The 17,968-nt window shown below is 38.4% G+C and overlaps 1 protein-coding gene across 6 annotated transcripts in view; it reads right to left on the bottom strand.

Annotated features, from left to right (window-relative positions):
• Nucleotides 1–17,968, bottom strand: part of LOC138306911 (dynein axonemal heavy chain 1-like) — a 126,839-nt gene that overhangs the window by 35,797 nt on the left and 73,074 nt on the right. For all 6 annotated transcript variants that reach the window (XM_069247488.1, XM_069247505.1, XM_069247522.1 and 3 more), the window contains 4 exons: nt 17,791–17,967; nt 9,110–9,280; nt 8,669–8,799; nt 8,233–8,377 (listed from right to left, as the gene is read on the bottom strand). In XM_069247488.1, the coding sequence (XP_069103589.1) occupies nt 8,233–8,377; nt 8,669–8,799; nt 9,110–9,280; nt 17,791–17,967 (624 nt within the window). The remainder of the gene's footprint in view (nt 1–8,232; nt 8,378–8,668; nt 8,800–9,109; nt 9,281–17,790; nt 17,968) is intronic.

The following is a 17,968-nucleotide window of genomic DNA, read 5'->3' as shown; positions in this document are numbered from 1 at the left end:
ATCTAATTAGACATTGTAGTGACGGGTAGGCCTACAACAGATGATATCTAATTAGGCATTGTAGTGATGGGTAGGCCTACAACAGATGCTATCTAATTAGGCATTGTAGTGACGGGTAGGCCTACAACAGATGATATCTAATTAGGCATTGTAGTGACGGGTAGGCCTACAACAGATGATATCTAATTAGGCATTGTAGTGACGGGTAGGCCTACAACAGATGATATCTAATTAGGCATTGTAGTGACGGGTAGGCCTACAACAGATGATATCTAATTAGGCATTGTAGTGACGGGTAGGCCTACAACAGATGATATCTAATTAGGCATTGTAGTGATGGGTAGGCCTACAACAGATGATATCTAATTAGGCATTGTAGTGACGGGTAGGCCTACAACAGATGATATCTAATTAGGCATTGTAGTGACGGGTAGGCCTACAACAGATGATATCTAATTAGGCATTGTAGTGACGGGTAGGCCTACAACAGATGATATCTAATTAGGCATTGTAGTGACGGGTAAGATTACAACAGATGATATCTAATTAGGCATTGTAGTGACGGGTAGGCCTACAACAGATGATATCTAATTAGGCATTGTAGTGACGGGTAAGCCTACAACAGATGATATCTAATTAGGCATTGTAGTGACGGGTAGGCCTACAACAGATGATATCTAATTAGGCATTGTAGTGACGGGTAGGCCTACAACAGATGATATCTAATTAGGCATTGTAGTGACGGGTAGGCCTACAACAGATGATATCTAATTAGGCATTGTAGTGACGGGTAGGCCTACAACAGATGATATCTAATTAGGCATTGTAGTGACCAGTAGGCCTACAACAGATGATATCTAATTAGGCATTGTAGTGACGGGTAGGCCTACAACAGATGATATCTAATTAGGCATTGTAGTGACGGGTAGGCCTACAACAGATGCTATCTAATTAGGCATTGTAGTGACGGGTAGGCCTACAACAGATGATATCTAATTAGGCATTGTAGTGACGGGTAGGCCTACAACAGATGATATCTAATTAGGCATTGTATAGTGACGGGTAGGCCTACAACAGATGATATCTAATTAGGCATTGTAGTGACGGGTAGGCCTACAACAGATGATATCTAATTAGGCATTGTAGTGACGGGTAGGCCTACAACAGATGATATCTAATTAGGCATTGTAGTGACGGGTAGGCCTACAACAGATGATATCTAATTAGGCATTGTAGTGACGGGTAGGCCTACAACAGATGATATCTAATTAGGCATTGTAGTGACGGGTAGGCCTACAACAGATGCTATCTAATTAGGCATTGTAGTGACGGGTAGGCCTACAACAGATGATATCTAATTAGGCATTGTAGTGACGGGTAGGCCTACAACAGATGATATCTAATTAGGCATTGTAGTGATGGGTAGGCCTACAACAGATGATATCTAATTAGTCATTGTAGTGACGGGTAAGCCTACAACAGATGATATCTAATTAGGCATTGTAATGACGGGTAGGCCTACAACAGATGATATCTAATTAGGCATTGTAGTGACGGGTAGGCCTACAACAGATGATATCTAATTAGGCATTGTAGTGACGGGTAGGCCTACAACACATGATATCTAATTAGGCATTGTAGTGACGGGTAGGCCTACAACAGATGATATCTAATTAGGCATTGTAGTGACGGGTAGGCCTACAACAGATGATATCTAATTAGGCATTGTAGTGACGGGTAGGCCTACAACAGATGATATCTAATTAGGCATTGTAGTGACGGGTAGGCCTACAACAGATGATATCTAATTAGGCATTGTAGTGACGGGTAGGCCTACAACAGATGATATCTAATTAGGCATTGTAGTGACGGGTAGGCCTACAACAGATGATATCTAATTAGGCATTGTAGTGACCAGGTAGGCCTACAACAGATGATATCTAATTAGGCATTGTAGTGACGGGTAGGCCTACAACAGATGATATCTAATTAGGCATTGTAGTGACGGGTAGGCCTACAACAGATGATATCTAATTAGGCATTGTAGTGACGGGTAGGCCTACAACAGATGATATCTAATAAGGCATTGTAGTGACGGGTAGGCCTACAACAGATGATATCTAATAAGGCATTGTAGTGACGGGTAAGCCTACAACAGATGATATCTAATTAGGCATTGTAGTGACGGGTAGGCCTACAACAGATGATATCTAATTAGGCATTGTAGTGATGGGTAAGCCTACAACAGATGCTATCTAATTAGGCATTGTTGTGACGGGTAGGCCTACAACAGATGATATCTAATTAGTCATTGTAGTGATGGGTAGGCCTACAACAGATGATATCTAATTAGTCATTGTAGTGACGGGTAGGCCTACAACAGCTGCTATCTAATTAGGCATTGTAGTGACAGGTAGGCCTACAACAGATGATATCTAATAAGGCATTGTAGTGACGGGTAGGCCTACAACAGATATATCTAATAAGGCATTGTAGTGATGGGTAGGCCTACAACAGATGCTATCTAATTAGGCATTGTAGTGACGGGTAGGCCTACAACAGATGATATCTAATTAGGCATTGTAGTGACAGGTAGGCCTACAACAGATGATATCTAATTAGGCATTGTAGTGACGGGTAGGCCTACAACAGATGATATCTAATTAGGCATTGTAGTGACGGGTAGGCCTACAACAGATGATATCTAATTAGGCATTGTAGTAACGGGTAGGCCTACAACAGATGATATCTAATTAGGCATTGTAGTGACGGGTAGGCCTACAACAGATGATATCTAATTAGGCATTGTAGTGACGGGTAGGCCTACAACAGATGATATCTAATAAGGCATTGTAGTGACGGGTAGGCCTACAACAGATGATATCTAATTAGGCATTGTAGTGATGGGTAGGCCTACAACAGATGCTATCTAATTAGGCATTGTAGTGACGGGTAGGCCTACAACAGATGATATCTAATTAGGCATTGTAGTGATGGGTAGGCCTACAACAGATGATATCTAATTAGGCATTGTAGTGACGGGTAGGCCTACAACAGATGATATCTAATTAGTCATTGTAGTGACGGGTAGGCCTACAACAGATGATATCTAATTAGGCATTGTAGTGATGGGTAGGCCTACAACAGATGATATCTAATTAGGCATTGTAGTGACGGGTAGGCCTACAACAGATGATATCTAATTAGGCATTGTAGTGATGGGTAGGCCTACAACAGATGATATCTAATTAGGCATTGTAGTGACGGGTAGGCCTACAACAGATGATATCTAATTAGGCATTGTAGTGATGGGTAAGCTTACAACAGATGATATCTAATTAGGCATTGTAGTGACGGGTAGGCCTACAACAGATGATATCTAATTAGGCATTGTAGTGACGGGTAGGCCTACAACAGATGATATCTAATTAGGCATTGTAGTGACGGGTAGGCCTACAACAGATGCTATCTAATTAGGCATTGTAGTGACGGGTAGGCCTACAACAGATGATATCTAATTAGGCATTGTAGTGACGGGTAGGCCTACAACAGATGATATCTAATTAGGCATTGTAGTGACGGGTAGGCCTACAACAGATGATATCTAATTAGGCATTGTAGTGACGGGTAGGCCTACAACAGATGATATCTAATTAGGCATTGTAGTGACGGGTAGGCCTACAACAGATGATATCTAATTAGGCATTGTAGTGACGGGTAGGCCTACAACAGATGATATCTAATTAGGCATTGTAGTGACGGGTAGGCCTACAACAGATGATATCTAATTAGGCATTGTAGTGACGGGTAGGCCTACAACAGATGATATCTAATTAGGCATTGTAGTGACGACACATAGGCCTACAACAGATGCTATCTAATTAGTCATTGTAGTGACGGGTAGGCCTACAACAGATGATATCTAATTAGGCATTGTAGTGACGGGTAGGCCTACAACAGATGATATCTAATTAGGCATTGTAGTGACGGGTAGGCCTACAACAGATGATATCTAATTAGGCATTGTAGTGACGGGTAGGCCTACAACAGATGATATCTAATTAGGCATTGTAGTGACGGGTAGGCCTACAACAGATGATATTAAATTAGGCATTGTAGTGATGGGTAGGCCTACAACAGATGATATCTAATTAGGCATTGTAGTGACGGGTAGGCCTACAACAGATGATATCTAATTAGGCATTGTAGTGACGGGTAGGCCTACAACAGATGATATCTAAATAGGCATTGTAGTGACGGGTAGGCCTACAACAGATGATATCTAATTAGGCATTGTAGTGACGGGTAGGCCTACAACAGCTGCTATCTAATTAGGCATTGTAGTGACGGGTAGGCCTACAACAGATGATATCTAATTAGGCATTGTAGTGACGGGTAGGCCTACAACAGATGATATCTAATTAGGCATTGTAGTGACGGGTAGGCCTACAACAGATGATATCTAATTAGGCATTGTAGTGACGGGTAGGCCTACAACAGATGATATCTAATTAGGCATTGTAGTGACGGGTAGGCCTACAACAGATGATATCTAATTAGGCATTGTAGTGACGGGTAGGCCTACAACAGATGATATCTAATTAGGCATTGTAGTGACGGGTAGGCCTACAACAGATGATATCTAATTAGGCATTGTAGTGACGGGTAGGCCTACAACAGATGATATCTAATTAGGCATTGTAGTGACGGGTAGGCCTACAACAGATGATATCTAATTAGGCATTGTAGTGACGGGTAGGCCTACAACAGATGATATCTAATTAGGCATTGTAGTGACGGGTAGGCCTACAACAGATGATATCTAATTAGGCATTGTAGTGACGGGTAGGCCTACAACAGATGATATCTAATTAGGCATTGTAGTGACGGGTAGGCCTACAACAGATGATATCTAATTAGGCATTGTAGTGACGGGTAGGCCTACAACAGATGATATCTAATTAGGCATTGTAGTGACGGGTAGGCCTACAACAGATGATATCTAATTAGGCATTGTAGTGACGGGTAGGCCTACAACAGATGATATCTAATTAGGCATTGTAGTGACGGGTAGGCCTACAACAGCTGATATTTAATTAGGCATTGTAGTGATGGGTAGGCCTACAACAGATGATATCTAATTAGGCATTGTAGTGACGGGTAGGCCTACAACAGATGATATTTAATTAGGCATTGTAGTGATGGGTAGGCCTACAACAGATGATATCTAATTAGGCATTGTAGTGACGGGTAGGCCTACAACAGATGATATTTAATTAGGCATTGTAGTGACGGGTAGGCCTACAACAGATGATATCTAAATAGGCATTGTAGTGACGGGTAGGCCTACAACAGATGATATCTAATTAGGCATTGTAGTGACGGGTAGGCCTACAACAGATGATATCTAATTAGGCATTGTAGTGACGGGTAGGCCTACAACAGATGATATTTAATTAGGCATTGTAGTGATGGGTAGGCCTACAACAGATGCTATCTAATTAGGCATTGTAGTGACGGGTAGGCCTACAACAGATGATATTTAATTAGGCATTGTAGTGATGGGTAAGCCTACAACAGATGATATCTAATTAGGCATTGTTAACACACATACCACCATCATAAAGACAGTAACCATTTATAAAGTCAGATGTATAAAGTCTTTGCAGAAAGACTAATAGGACTTTTAACTCTACTATGGTGTACAGCTAGGTACTCGTTTTTATTGTCAATGAGTCTATCTGATGGTGTACAGCTAGGTACTTCGTTTTCTAATTCTATGTCAATGACATCTATCTGATGGTGTACAGCTAGGTACTTCGTTTTCTAATTCTATGTCAATGACGTCTATCTGATGGTGTACAGCTAGGTACTTCGTTTTCTAATTCTATGTCAATGACGTCTATCTGATGGTGTAGAGCTAGGTACTTCGTTTTCTAATTCTATGTCAATGACGTCTATCTGATGGTGTAAGCTAGGTACTTCGTTTTCTAATTCTATGTCAATGACGTCTATCTGATGGTGTACAGCTAGGTACTTCGTTTTCTAATTCTATGTCAATGACGTCTATCTGATGGTGTACAGCTAGGTACTTCGTTTTCTAATTCTATGTCAATGACGTCTATCTGATGGTGTACAGCTAGGTACTTCGTTTTCTAATTCTATGTCAATGACGTCTATCTGATGGTGTACAGCTAGGTACTTCGTTTTCTAATTCTATGTCAATGACGTCTATCTGATGGTGTACAGCTAGGTACTTCGTTTTCTAATTCTATGTCAATGACGTCTATCTGATGGTGTAGAGCTAGGTACTTCGTTTTCTAATTCTATGTCAATGACGTCTATCTGATGGTGTAGAGCTAGGTACTTCGTTTTCTAATTCTATGTCAATGACGTCTATCTGATGGTGTAGAGCTAGGTACTTCGTTTTCTAATTCTATGTCAATGACGTCTATCTGATGGTGTAGAGCTAGGTACTTCTTTTTCTAATTCTATGTCAATGACGTCTATCTGATGGTGTAGAGCTAGGTACTTCGTTTTCTAATTCTATGTCAATGACGTCTATCTGATGGTGTAGAGCTAGGTACTTCGTTTTCTAATTCTATGTCAATGACGTCTATCTGATGGTGTAGAGCTAGGTACTTCGTTTTCTAATTCTATGTCAATGACGTCTATCTGATGGTGTAGAGCTAGGTACTTCGTTTTCTAATTCTATGTCAATGACGTCTATCTGATGGTGTAGAGCTAGGTACTTCTTTTTCTAATTCTATGTCAATGACGTCTATCTGATGGTGTAGAGCTAGGTACTTCGTTTTCTAATTCTATGTCAATGACGTCTATCTGATGGTGTAGAGCTAGGTACTTCGTTTTCTAATTCTATGTCAATGACGTCTATCTGATGGCGTACAGCAAGGTACTTCGTTTTCTAATTCTATGTCAATGACGTCTATCTGATGGTGTAGAGCTAGGTACTTCGTTTTCTAATTCTATGTCAATGACGTCTATCTGATGGTGTAGAGCTAGGTACTTCGTTTTCTAATTCTATGTCAATGACGTCTATCTGATGGTGTACAGCAAGGTACTTCGTTTTCTAATTCTATGTCAATGACGTCTATCTGATGGTGTAGAGCTAGGTACTTCGTTTTCTAATTCTATGTCAATGACGTCTATATGATGGTGTAGAGCTAGGTACTTCGTTTTCTAATTCTATGTCAATGACGTCTATCTGATGGTGTACAGCTAGGTACTTCGTTTTCTAATTCTATGTCAATGACGTCTATCTGATGGTGTACAGCTAGGTACTTCGTTTTCTAATTCTATGTCAATGACGTCTATCTGATGGTGTAGAGCTAGGTACTTCGTTTTCTAATTCTATGTCAATGACGTCTATCTGATGGCGTACAGCAAGGTACTTCGTTTTCTAATTCTATGTCAATGACGTCTATCTGATGGTGTACAGCAAGGTACTTTGTTTTCTAATTCTATGTCAATGACGTCTATCTGATGGTGTACAGCAAGGTACTTCGTTTTCTAATTCTATGTCAATGCGTCTATATAATGGTGTACAGCAAGGTACTTGTTTTCTAATTCTATGTCAATGACGTCTATCTGATGGTGTACAGCAAGGTACTTCGTTTTCTAATTCTATGTCAATGACGTCTATCTGATGGTGTACAGCAAGGTACTTCGTTTTCTAATTCTATGTCAATGACGTCTATCTGATGGTGTACAGCTAGGTACTTCGTTTTCTAATTCTATGTCAATGACGTCTATCTGATGGTGTAGAGCTAGGTACTTCTTCGTTTTCTAATTCTATGTCAATGACGTCTATCTGATGGTGTACAGCTAGGTACTTCGTTTTCTAATTCTATGTCAATGACGTCTATCTGATGGTGTACAGCTTGGTACTTCGTTTTCTAATTCTATGTCAATGACGTCTATCTGATGGTGTACAGCTAGGTACTTCGTTTTCTAATTCTATGTCAATGACGTCTATCTGATGGTGTAGAGCTAGGTACTTCGTTTTCTAATTCTATGTCAATGACGTCTATCTGATGGTGTACAGCTAGGTACTTCGTTTTCTAATTCTATGTCAATGACGTCTATCTGATGTAGTACAGCTAGGTACTTCGTTTTCTAATTCTATGTCAATGACGTCTATCTGATGTAGTACAGCTAGGTACTTTGTTTTCTAATTCTATGTCAATGACGTCTATATAATGGCGTACAGACCTTGCTGGACCACATGGTGGGCACCATGTTGTTGTAGAGACTGTTGGCCATCTCCTCCAGGGCCTGAGACATCACCACCAGACCTTTCAAGGCCTTCAGCATGTCCCTCAAACTCGTGTGGATTGTACTCAGCAGACGATTATACCTGGAAACAAGAATTCACCAGAATCAAAACAAGTCTCTAGAAAGCATTCATGTCCCTCATGATGCTAGGAGAAAGCACTGTAAGGAAGACTTTAGAAGGAAATCTCCAAAAATGAGCCCTCAATGATTGCCTTCCTCGATTTTCTCAAAATATCTCCTTGTGATACCTCCAGAAAAAGTATTCCTTTAAAAAGAAGCATTCTAATTAAGATCTAAGAACCTGCAGCCATTATGTCTATTGATGAAGGTCTGAGCCCTAAAGTACAACCTCTGTGCAGAAGGTGTCCTATACCTGATAACTTCCTGGATGATGACGGTGTTCATGGACTGTTCGTATATGACCGGATATTTCTCCATCACCATGTTGATATCCACAGTCTTTGGTACTTTTTCCTGAATACTCTTGGCTGTTTCCTCCATTACCTAAATACAAACAATAAACAATGATTTCCTAAACCAAGCTGACAATGAGCTTAGTGAAGCATGTTTATTACAAACTCGCTTACAACAAATTCATGGTTATAATGGAGCACTTGTCATTCCTGGACGAGGTTCATTTAGGATATTTGTAACATGTTTATAACAAAACATTCTTATAACAAAGAAATTTTATTTTTAGTTGTGCCTTAAATACATAATGGAGAGTCACACTAATGCACTCTGGGATATAATTGGTGGAGAGTAAAATTATTTCGTTTGAAATAAGTTATGGACCCTGTCCTAAACCTCTCACCTCCTCTCGGGATTTGCCGCCCCCGCTGGCCGTCTTGGGCTGTAGTTTGAGCAGTCCCTCCAACAAGTTGGCTGTTTCGTTGTTGGCGAAGGTGATGTTGGCGTTGTCATGGAGCGAGAACATCTCAGGGTTGTCGTTGATAGGTAAACTTTTGATATAAGCCATGTATCCCTGTGGAGAGAAAGGTTTGTAATGTCTAGCACTACCTAACTATATTAGGAGCTCAGCACACACTTTATGCAAACTCAACTTAACAAATCAATCTTTAACCTTACATAAAATCCTGAATTGGGAACTCATTTTATGAAATCTTGCCTTCTTTTAATACTTTTTAGGTAATCTATTAGGTAATGAAATTAATATATGAATTGTGAAAAAATATAATTATTAAAAAATATTATCATTAACAGATTTTTTTCCATTTCTAAAAAACTGGTATTTGCCTTTTTTTCTATTTTCAATTATGGTTAGTTTGAAATTTGAAGGTTGTAAAGGAATTGAAAATAAAAGTCACAAAAACTGTAGCAATTATGTAGTGATATGTGCATAGCCAGGAAAAAGAAACAACCACAGACAGATGAAATTGGCCTTGCCTGTTGATAGGCAGACCTGATACTGATGGTTGGACGATTCCTAAACCACACACATATAACTAGCAGACTGTTGTATATAAAACACACAGGCATTTGTTGGATTAGGATGTTAGCCAAACCAAATCACACATGAAAACCAAACAGGAATAGGTCTATCTTAATCCCATGGCCACTTGGTAACCTAACAAATACCTCACTCTCGGCAATCTTATCTCACCGAGTTACCTCTCTACTTCAATTTATAATAAGTTAGGTTTTAATTGTTTATATCTAATGACTTGAGACTTCAATATAGTATTGATGTCATTGTTAAAGTTAAAGATTAATTCTATAATGTCTATCAATACAAAATGACTTTAATCTTTCCAGCTCTGTTAACTGTAATTGCAATGAAATACATGCATTATCATTAATAGTTATTAATTGAAAAAATCTTCCTTGGCTATCACTTGTGTGATCAATATCCATACTTAATATATTACCTGTTGTTTGTCCACACTCTAGGACACAATCATTTACATACTCATTTACATACTCATTTGCATTTAATACTCATTTACATTTCTCATTTGCATGCTCTAATTACTGTTGGAGTAATAAATCCTAAGACTAATGTATTCTAAACACATAGAAGATTTATGATATAACAAGGATTTCCTACTACATACTGACTATATAGACACATACAGAGAATGAAGTACAAATGTTCTACACAGTGAACATGCATCTGTTTATCTCGTGACTAGATCAAATTCTAGAAATAATGTAAGTTTGGATCTACTGGTCATTTAAAGATGCTCCATCGCTGACAAATGGTATTTTTACACGATCAAAATCAGGAGCAGAAAATTTAGTGGGTTTTTTCAATTGCAGAAGTTACTTATTTTACACCACTACCACCTTTGGAAAGTTTGAGATTATAATTTTACTTCAAGTTAAAATTACAAAAAATATTTAATTGCATCCCGAAAAAATTCTGTGACACTACATCTTATATGGAATAAAGTACTGATTGCGCATGCATCAAAGGCAAAATAAATTATTTTATATTATTCTTTGCGTTATTTAGACACATATATACACCATAAAACATCAATTATTGTTCAAATGATATATACCCTTTATGCTCTGCAGGCGGTGGAGCATCTTTAAGATTCATGTTTATAGAATAGAAATATATTTGTGTTTACATCAAAGAGATCAATCAGTAAACTGATAAAACTTATCTCTATCAAGTTACTCTGTAAAGTGTTTATAACCATCAAGTTACTCTGTAAAGTGTTTATAACCATCAAGTTACTCTGTAAAGTGTTTATAACCATCAAGTTACTCTGTAAAGTGTTTTATAACAATCAAGTTACTCTGTAAAGTGTTTATAACCATCAAGTTACTCTGTAAAGTGTTTATAACCATCAAGTTACTCTGTAAAGTGTTTATAACCATCAAGTTACTCTGTAAAGTGTTTATAACCATCAAGTTACTCTGTAAAGTGTTTATAACCATCAAGTTACTCTGTAAAGTGTTTATAACCATCAAGTTACTCTGTAAAGTGTTTATAACCATCAAGTTACTCTGTAAAGTGTTTATAACCATCAAGTTACTCTGTAAAGTGTTTATAACCATCAAGTTACTCTGTAAAGTGTTTATAACCATCAAGTTACTCTGTAAAGTGTTTATAACCATCAAGTTACTCTGTAAAGTGTTTATAACCATCAAGTTACTCTGTAAAAGTGTTTATAAACCATCAAGTTACTCTGTAAAGTGTTTAAAACCATCAAGTTACTCTGTAAAGTGTTTATAACCATCAAGTTACTCTGTAAAGTGTTTTATAACCATCAAGTTACTCTGTAAAGTGTTTATAACCATCAAGTTACTCTGTAAAGTGTTTATAACCATCAAGTTACTCTGTAAAGTGTTTATAACCATCAAGTTACTCTGTAAAGTGTTTATATAACCATCAAGTTACTCTGTAAAGTGTTTATAACCATCAAGTTACTCTGTAAAGTGTTTATAACCATCAAGTTACTCTGTAAAGTGTTTATAACCATCAAGTTACTCTGTAAAGTGTTTATAACCATCAAGTTACTCTGTAAAGTGTTTATAACCATCAAGTTACTCTGTAAAGTGTTTATAACCATCAAGTTACTTGTAAAGTGTTTATAACCATCAAGTTACTCTGTCAAGTGTTTATAACCATCAAGTTACTCTGTAAAGTGTTTATAACCATCAAGTTACTCTGTAAAGTGTTTATAACCATCAAGTTACTCTGTAAAGTGTTTATAACCATCAAGTTACTCTGTAAAGTGTTTATAACCATCAAGTTACTCTGTAAAGTGTTTATAACCATCAAGTTACTCTGTAAAGTGTTTATAACCATCAAGTTACTCTGTAAAGTGTTTATAACCATCAAGTTACTCTGTAAAGTGTTTATAACCATCAAGTTACTCTGTAAAGTGTTTATAACCATCAAGTTACTCTGTAAAGTGTTTATAACCATCAAGTTACTCTGTAAAGTGTTTATAACCATCAAGTTACTCTGTAAAGTGTTTATAACCATCAAGTTACTCTGTAAAGTGTTTATAAACCATCAAGTTACTCTGTAAAGTGTTTATAACCATCAAGTTACTCTGTAAAGTGTTTATAACCATCAAGTTACTCTGTAAAGTGTTTATAACCATCAAGTTACTCTGTAAAGTGTTTATAACCATCAAGTTACTCTGTAAAGTGTTTATAACCATCAAGTTACTCTGTCAAGTGTTTATAACCATCAAGTTACTCTGTAAAGTGTTTATAACCATCAAGTTACTCTGTAAAGTGTTTATAACCATCAAGTTACTCTGTCAAGTGTTTATAACCATCAAGTTACTCTGTAAAGTGTTTATAACCATCAAGTTACTCTGTAAAGTGTTTATAACCATCAAGTTACTCTGTAAGTGTTTATAACCATCAAGTTACTCTGTAAAGTGTTTATAACCATCAAGTTACTCTGTAAAGTGTTTATAACCATCAAGTTACTCTGTAAAGTGTTTATAACCATCAAGTTACTCTGTAAAGTGTTTATAACCATCAAGTTACTCTGTAAAGTTGTTTATAACCATCAAGTTACTCTGTCAAGTGTTTATAACCATCAAGTTACTCTGTAAAGTGTTTATAACCATCAAGTTACTCTGTAAAGTGTTTATAACCATCAAGTTACTCTGTAAAGTGTTTATAACCATCAAGTTACTCTGTAAAGTGTTTATAACCATCAAGTTACTCTGTAAAGTGTTTATAACCATCAAGTTACTCTGTAAAGTGTTTATAACCATCAAGTTACTCTGTAAAGTGTTTATAACCATCAAGTTACTCTGTAAAGTGTTTATAACCATCAAGTTACTCTGTAAAGTGTTTATAACCATCAAGTTACTCTGTAAAGTGTTTATAACCATCAAGTTACTCTGTAAAGTGTTTATAACCATCAAGTTACTCTGTAAAGTGTTTATAACCATCAAGTTACTCTGTAAAGTGTTTATAACCATCAAGTTACTCTGTAAAGTGTTTATAACCATCAAGTTACTCTGTAAAGTGTTTATAACCATCAAGTTACTCTGTAAAGTGTTTATAACCATCAAGTTACTCTGTAAAGTGTTTATAACCATCAAGTTACTCTGTAAAGTGTTTATAACCATCAAGTTACTCTGTCAAGTGTTTATAACCATCAAGTTACTCTGTAAAGTGTTTATAACCATCAAGTTACTCTGTAAAGTGTTTTATAACCATCAAGTTACTCTGTAAAGTGTTTATAACCATCAAGTTACTCTGTAAAGTGTTTATAACCATCAAGTTACTCTGTAAGTGTTTATAACCATCAAGTTACTCTGTAAAGTGTTTATAACCATCAAGTTACTCTGTAAAGTGTTTATAACCATCAAGTTACTCTGTAAAGTGTTTATAACCATCAAGTTACTCTGTAAAGTGTTTATAACCATCAAGTTACTCTGTCAAGTGTTTATAACCATCAAGTTACTCTGTCAAGTGTTTATAACCATCAAGTTACTCTGTCAAGTGTTTATAACCATCAAGTTACTCTGTACAGTGTTTATAACCATCAAGTTACTCTTAAGTATAACAAGTGTATTTAAGTGTTAAACCATCAGTTACTCTGTAAGTGTTATCCATCAAGTACTCTGTCGGACATCAAGTTACAGGTCAAGCCTAAAACATGTCTGGGAATCACAAGGTTACAGGTCAAGGCCTAAACATGTCTGGGAATCACAAGGTTACAGGTCAAGGCCTAAACATGTCTGGGAATCACAAGGTTACAGGTAAGGCCTAAACATGTCTGGGAATCACAAGGTTACAGGTCAAGGCCTAAACATGTCTGGGAATCACAAGGTTACAGGTCAAGGCCTAAACATGTCTGGGAATCACAAGGTTACAGGTCAAGGCCTAAACATGTCTGGGAATCACAAGGTTACAGGTCAAGGCCTAAACATGTCTGGGAATCACAAGGTTACAGGTCAAGGCCTAAACATGTCTGGGAATCACAAGGTTACAGGTCAAGGCCTAAACATGTCTGGGAATCACAAGGTTACAGGTCAAGGCCTAAACATGTCTGGGAATCACAAGGTTACAGGTCAAGGCCTAAACATGTCTGGGAATCACAAGGTTACAGGTCAAGGCCTAAAATGTCTGGGAATCACAAGGTTACAGGTCAAGGCCTAAACATGTCTGGGAATCACAAGGTTACAGGTCAAGGCCTAAACATGTCTGGGAATCACAAGGTTACAGGTCAAGGCCTAAACATGTCTGGGAATCACAAGGTTACAGGTCAAGGCCTAAACATGTCTGGGAATCACAAGGTTACAGGTGAAGGCCTAAAGTGTTATAAAATTAGAAAGTAAAAAGCAATAATGTCAAGCCTAAACATGATGGGATAAAGAGAACTCATACACAAGGTTAAAGTCAAGGCCTAAAATGTCTGGGAATCACAAGAGTTAAAGGTCAAAGGCCTAAACATGTCTGGGAATCACAAGGTTACAGGTCAAGGCCTAAACATGTCTGGGAATCACAAGGTTACAGGTCAAGGCCTAAACATGTCTGGGAATCACAAGGTTACAGGTCAAGGCCTAAACATGTCTGGGAATCACAAGGTTACAGGTCAAGGCCTAAACATGTCTGGGGATCACAAGGTTACAGGTCAAGGCCTAAACATGTCTGGGAATCACAAGGTTACAGGTCAAGGCCTAAACATGTCTGGGAATCACAAGGTTACAGGTCAAGGCCTAAACATGTCTGGGAATCACAAGGTTACAGGTCAAGGCCTAAACATGTCTGGGAATCACAAGGTTACAGGTCAAGGCCTAAACATGTCTGGGAATCACAAGGTTACAGGTCAAGGCCTAAACATGTCTGGGAATCACAAGGTTACAGGTCAAGGCCTAAACATGTCTGGGAATCACAAGGTTACAGGTCAAGGCCTAAACATGTCTGGGAATCACAAGGTTACAGGTCAAGGCCTAAACATGTCTGGGAATCACAAGGTTACAGGTCAAGGCCTAAACATGTCTGGGAATCACAAGGTTACAGGTCAAGGCCTAAACATGTCTGGGAATCACAAGGTTACAGGTCAAGGCCTAAACATGTCTGGGAATCACAAGGTTACAGGTCAAGGCCTAAACATGTCTTGGGATCACAAGGTTACAGGTCAAGGCCTAAACATGTCTGGGACTCACAAGGTTACAGGTCAAGGCCTAAACATGTCTGGGAATCACAAGGTTACAGGTCAAGGCTTAAACATGTCTGGGAATCACAAGGTTACAGGTCAAGGCCTAAACATTTCTGGGGATCACAAGGTTAAAGGTCAAGGCCTAAAGATGTCTGGGAATCACAAGGTTACAGGTCAAGGCCTAAACATGTCTGGGAATCACAAGGTTACAGGTCAAGGCCTAAACATTTCTGGGGATCACAAGGTTACAGGTCAAGGCCTAAACATTTCTGGGAATCACAAGGTTAAAGGTCAAGGCCTAAACATGTCTGGGAATCACAAGGTTACAGGTCAAGGCCTAAATATGTCTTGGGATCACAAGGTTACAGGTCAAGGCCTAAACATTTCTGGGAATCACAAGGTTAAAGGTCAAGGCCTAAACATGTCTGGGAATCACAAGGTTACAGGTCAAGGCCTAAATATGTCTTGGGATCACAAGGTTACAACAATAATAAAACAGTCAAACTAAATGTTTCTTTTTTGTTTATCGAACAGGACTTAGAATTGGAAAATCTCTCATCTTCAAACCACTACCAGTGTTGTGGTACTAGCCTGAACAAGAAACTTCACGGTACTGCCAATATACAGTCATTTTGATTGGAGTGATAATTTAATAAATCCTAAATATTTCATCCTTTAAAATTGTATAAAATCAGAATTGTCTTCAGTCAGATTTCAAATTCATTATTGGTAAATATAAAGTTAACTGATATTTTTAAAGGATGGAGTTCAACTTTTTCTATTTTCTAAAGAAAGCATGGAATTAGATGTATAAGGTTAAAGCTACAATGATGGTATAATTATCAATCTGTATTAAATAAAAAATACAGAAATATCTGCAACATCTGAATACTCCTACATTCATTTTAAATCTAGACAGTATGAGACAGATGGGACTATGTTGTATGGTGGGACAGAAATGGACTACGTTGTATATCCCCCCACCCCCATTCCATGGTGGGACAGAAATGAACTACGTTGTATCTCCCCATCCCATTCCATGGTGGGACAGAAATGAACTACGTTGTATCTCCCCACCCCATTCCATGGTGGGACAGAAATGGACTATGTTGTATGTCCCCACCCCATTCCATGGTGGGACAGAAATGAACTACATTGTATGTCCCCATCCCATTCCATGGTGGGACAGAAATGAACTACATTGTATGTCCCCATCCCATTCCATGGTGGGACAGAAATGAACTATGTTGTATCTCCCCACCCCATTCCATGGTGGGACAGAAATGGACTATGTTGTATGTCCCCACCCCATTCCATGGTGGGACAGAAATGGACTATGTTGTATCTCCCCACCCCATTCCATGGTGGGACAGAAATGAACTACGTTGTATGTCCCCATCCCATTCCATAGTGGGACAGAAATGGACTACGTTGTATATCCCCACCCCATTCCATGGTGGGACAGAAATGAACTATGTTGTATGTCCCCACCCCATTCCATAGTGGGACAGAAATGGACTACGTTGTATATCCCCACCCCATTCCATGGTGGGACAGAAATGAACTATGTTGTATCTTTGTATCTCCCCACCCCATTCCATGGTGGGACAGAAATGGACTACGTTGTATCTCCCCACCCCATTCCATGGTGGGACAGAAATGAACTATGTTGTATCTTTGTATCTCCCCACCCCATTCCATGGTGGGACAGAAATGGACTACGTTGTATCTCCCCACCCCATTCCATGGTGGGACAGAAATGGACTATGTTGTATCTCCCCACCCCATTCCATGGTGGGACAGAAATGGACTACGTTGTATCTCCCCATCCCATTTTCTAATGATGAACAGCAGACAAGAATCTTTATCATAGTAAATTAATTATGTAGTAGGTTGATTAGCAGACTTTAATTGTACCATCATTACAGAATGATATATAAACTATTTAGGCCATTGTTACAGATAACAATGACCTTGAGGATTAGAACTACAAACACAAACTCTCTCAGACAAACGCTTCATCAAAGAACACATTTCATAAACTGTCATAAAATGTCAGTTTTCAGCATTGTGAAATCCCAAGCAATTAAAAACAATTTGTTGACTTGGTAAGGAATGACATTTTTGATGCATGTGAAAAATCTCATTTCTAGATAAAGTGATAATTTCACTCTCATTCTGTGTCGAAAATGTGTTCTTTGTTAGAAAGCTAGCATCAACATTCACTCAAATCTCTCGCTCCAACGTCCATAAGTTAACTGTGATACACCCAGTGTAATGGGCATGTGCTACCTATCCTACTACGGCCGGGACTGACACATCGTCAGCGTTTGGCTGTAGCTAGACTAAACGCATGCACTAATGATGTATCACGTAATTACATTATGGTCGTTAGATGTGTCGATTTGATAGTAGATTCCTGATTCCGAGAACTTGTGCCCATCCTCAAGGACCATGGGTCTGTAAAAGTCGCCAAGAATCGTCATCATACAGCGTCTGTCCCAGTCGTCAGTGACACGGCCTCCATAGTTAATGTGTCCCGCGGTGTACACAAGCACC

The sequence above is a fragment of the Argopecten irradians genome, chromosome 1 (genome assembly GCF_041381155.1).
Source record: "Argopecten irradians isolate NY chromosome 1, Ai_NY, whole genome shotgun sequence".
NCBI classification, from domain to species: Eukaryota; Metazoa; Mollusca; class Bivalvia; order Pectinida; family Pectinidae; genus Argopecten; species Argopecten irradians.
This window is presented reverse-complemented; position numbering and strand designations above follow the sequence as displayed.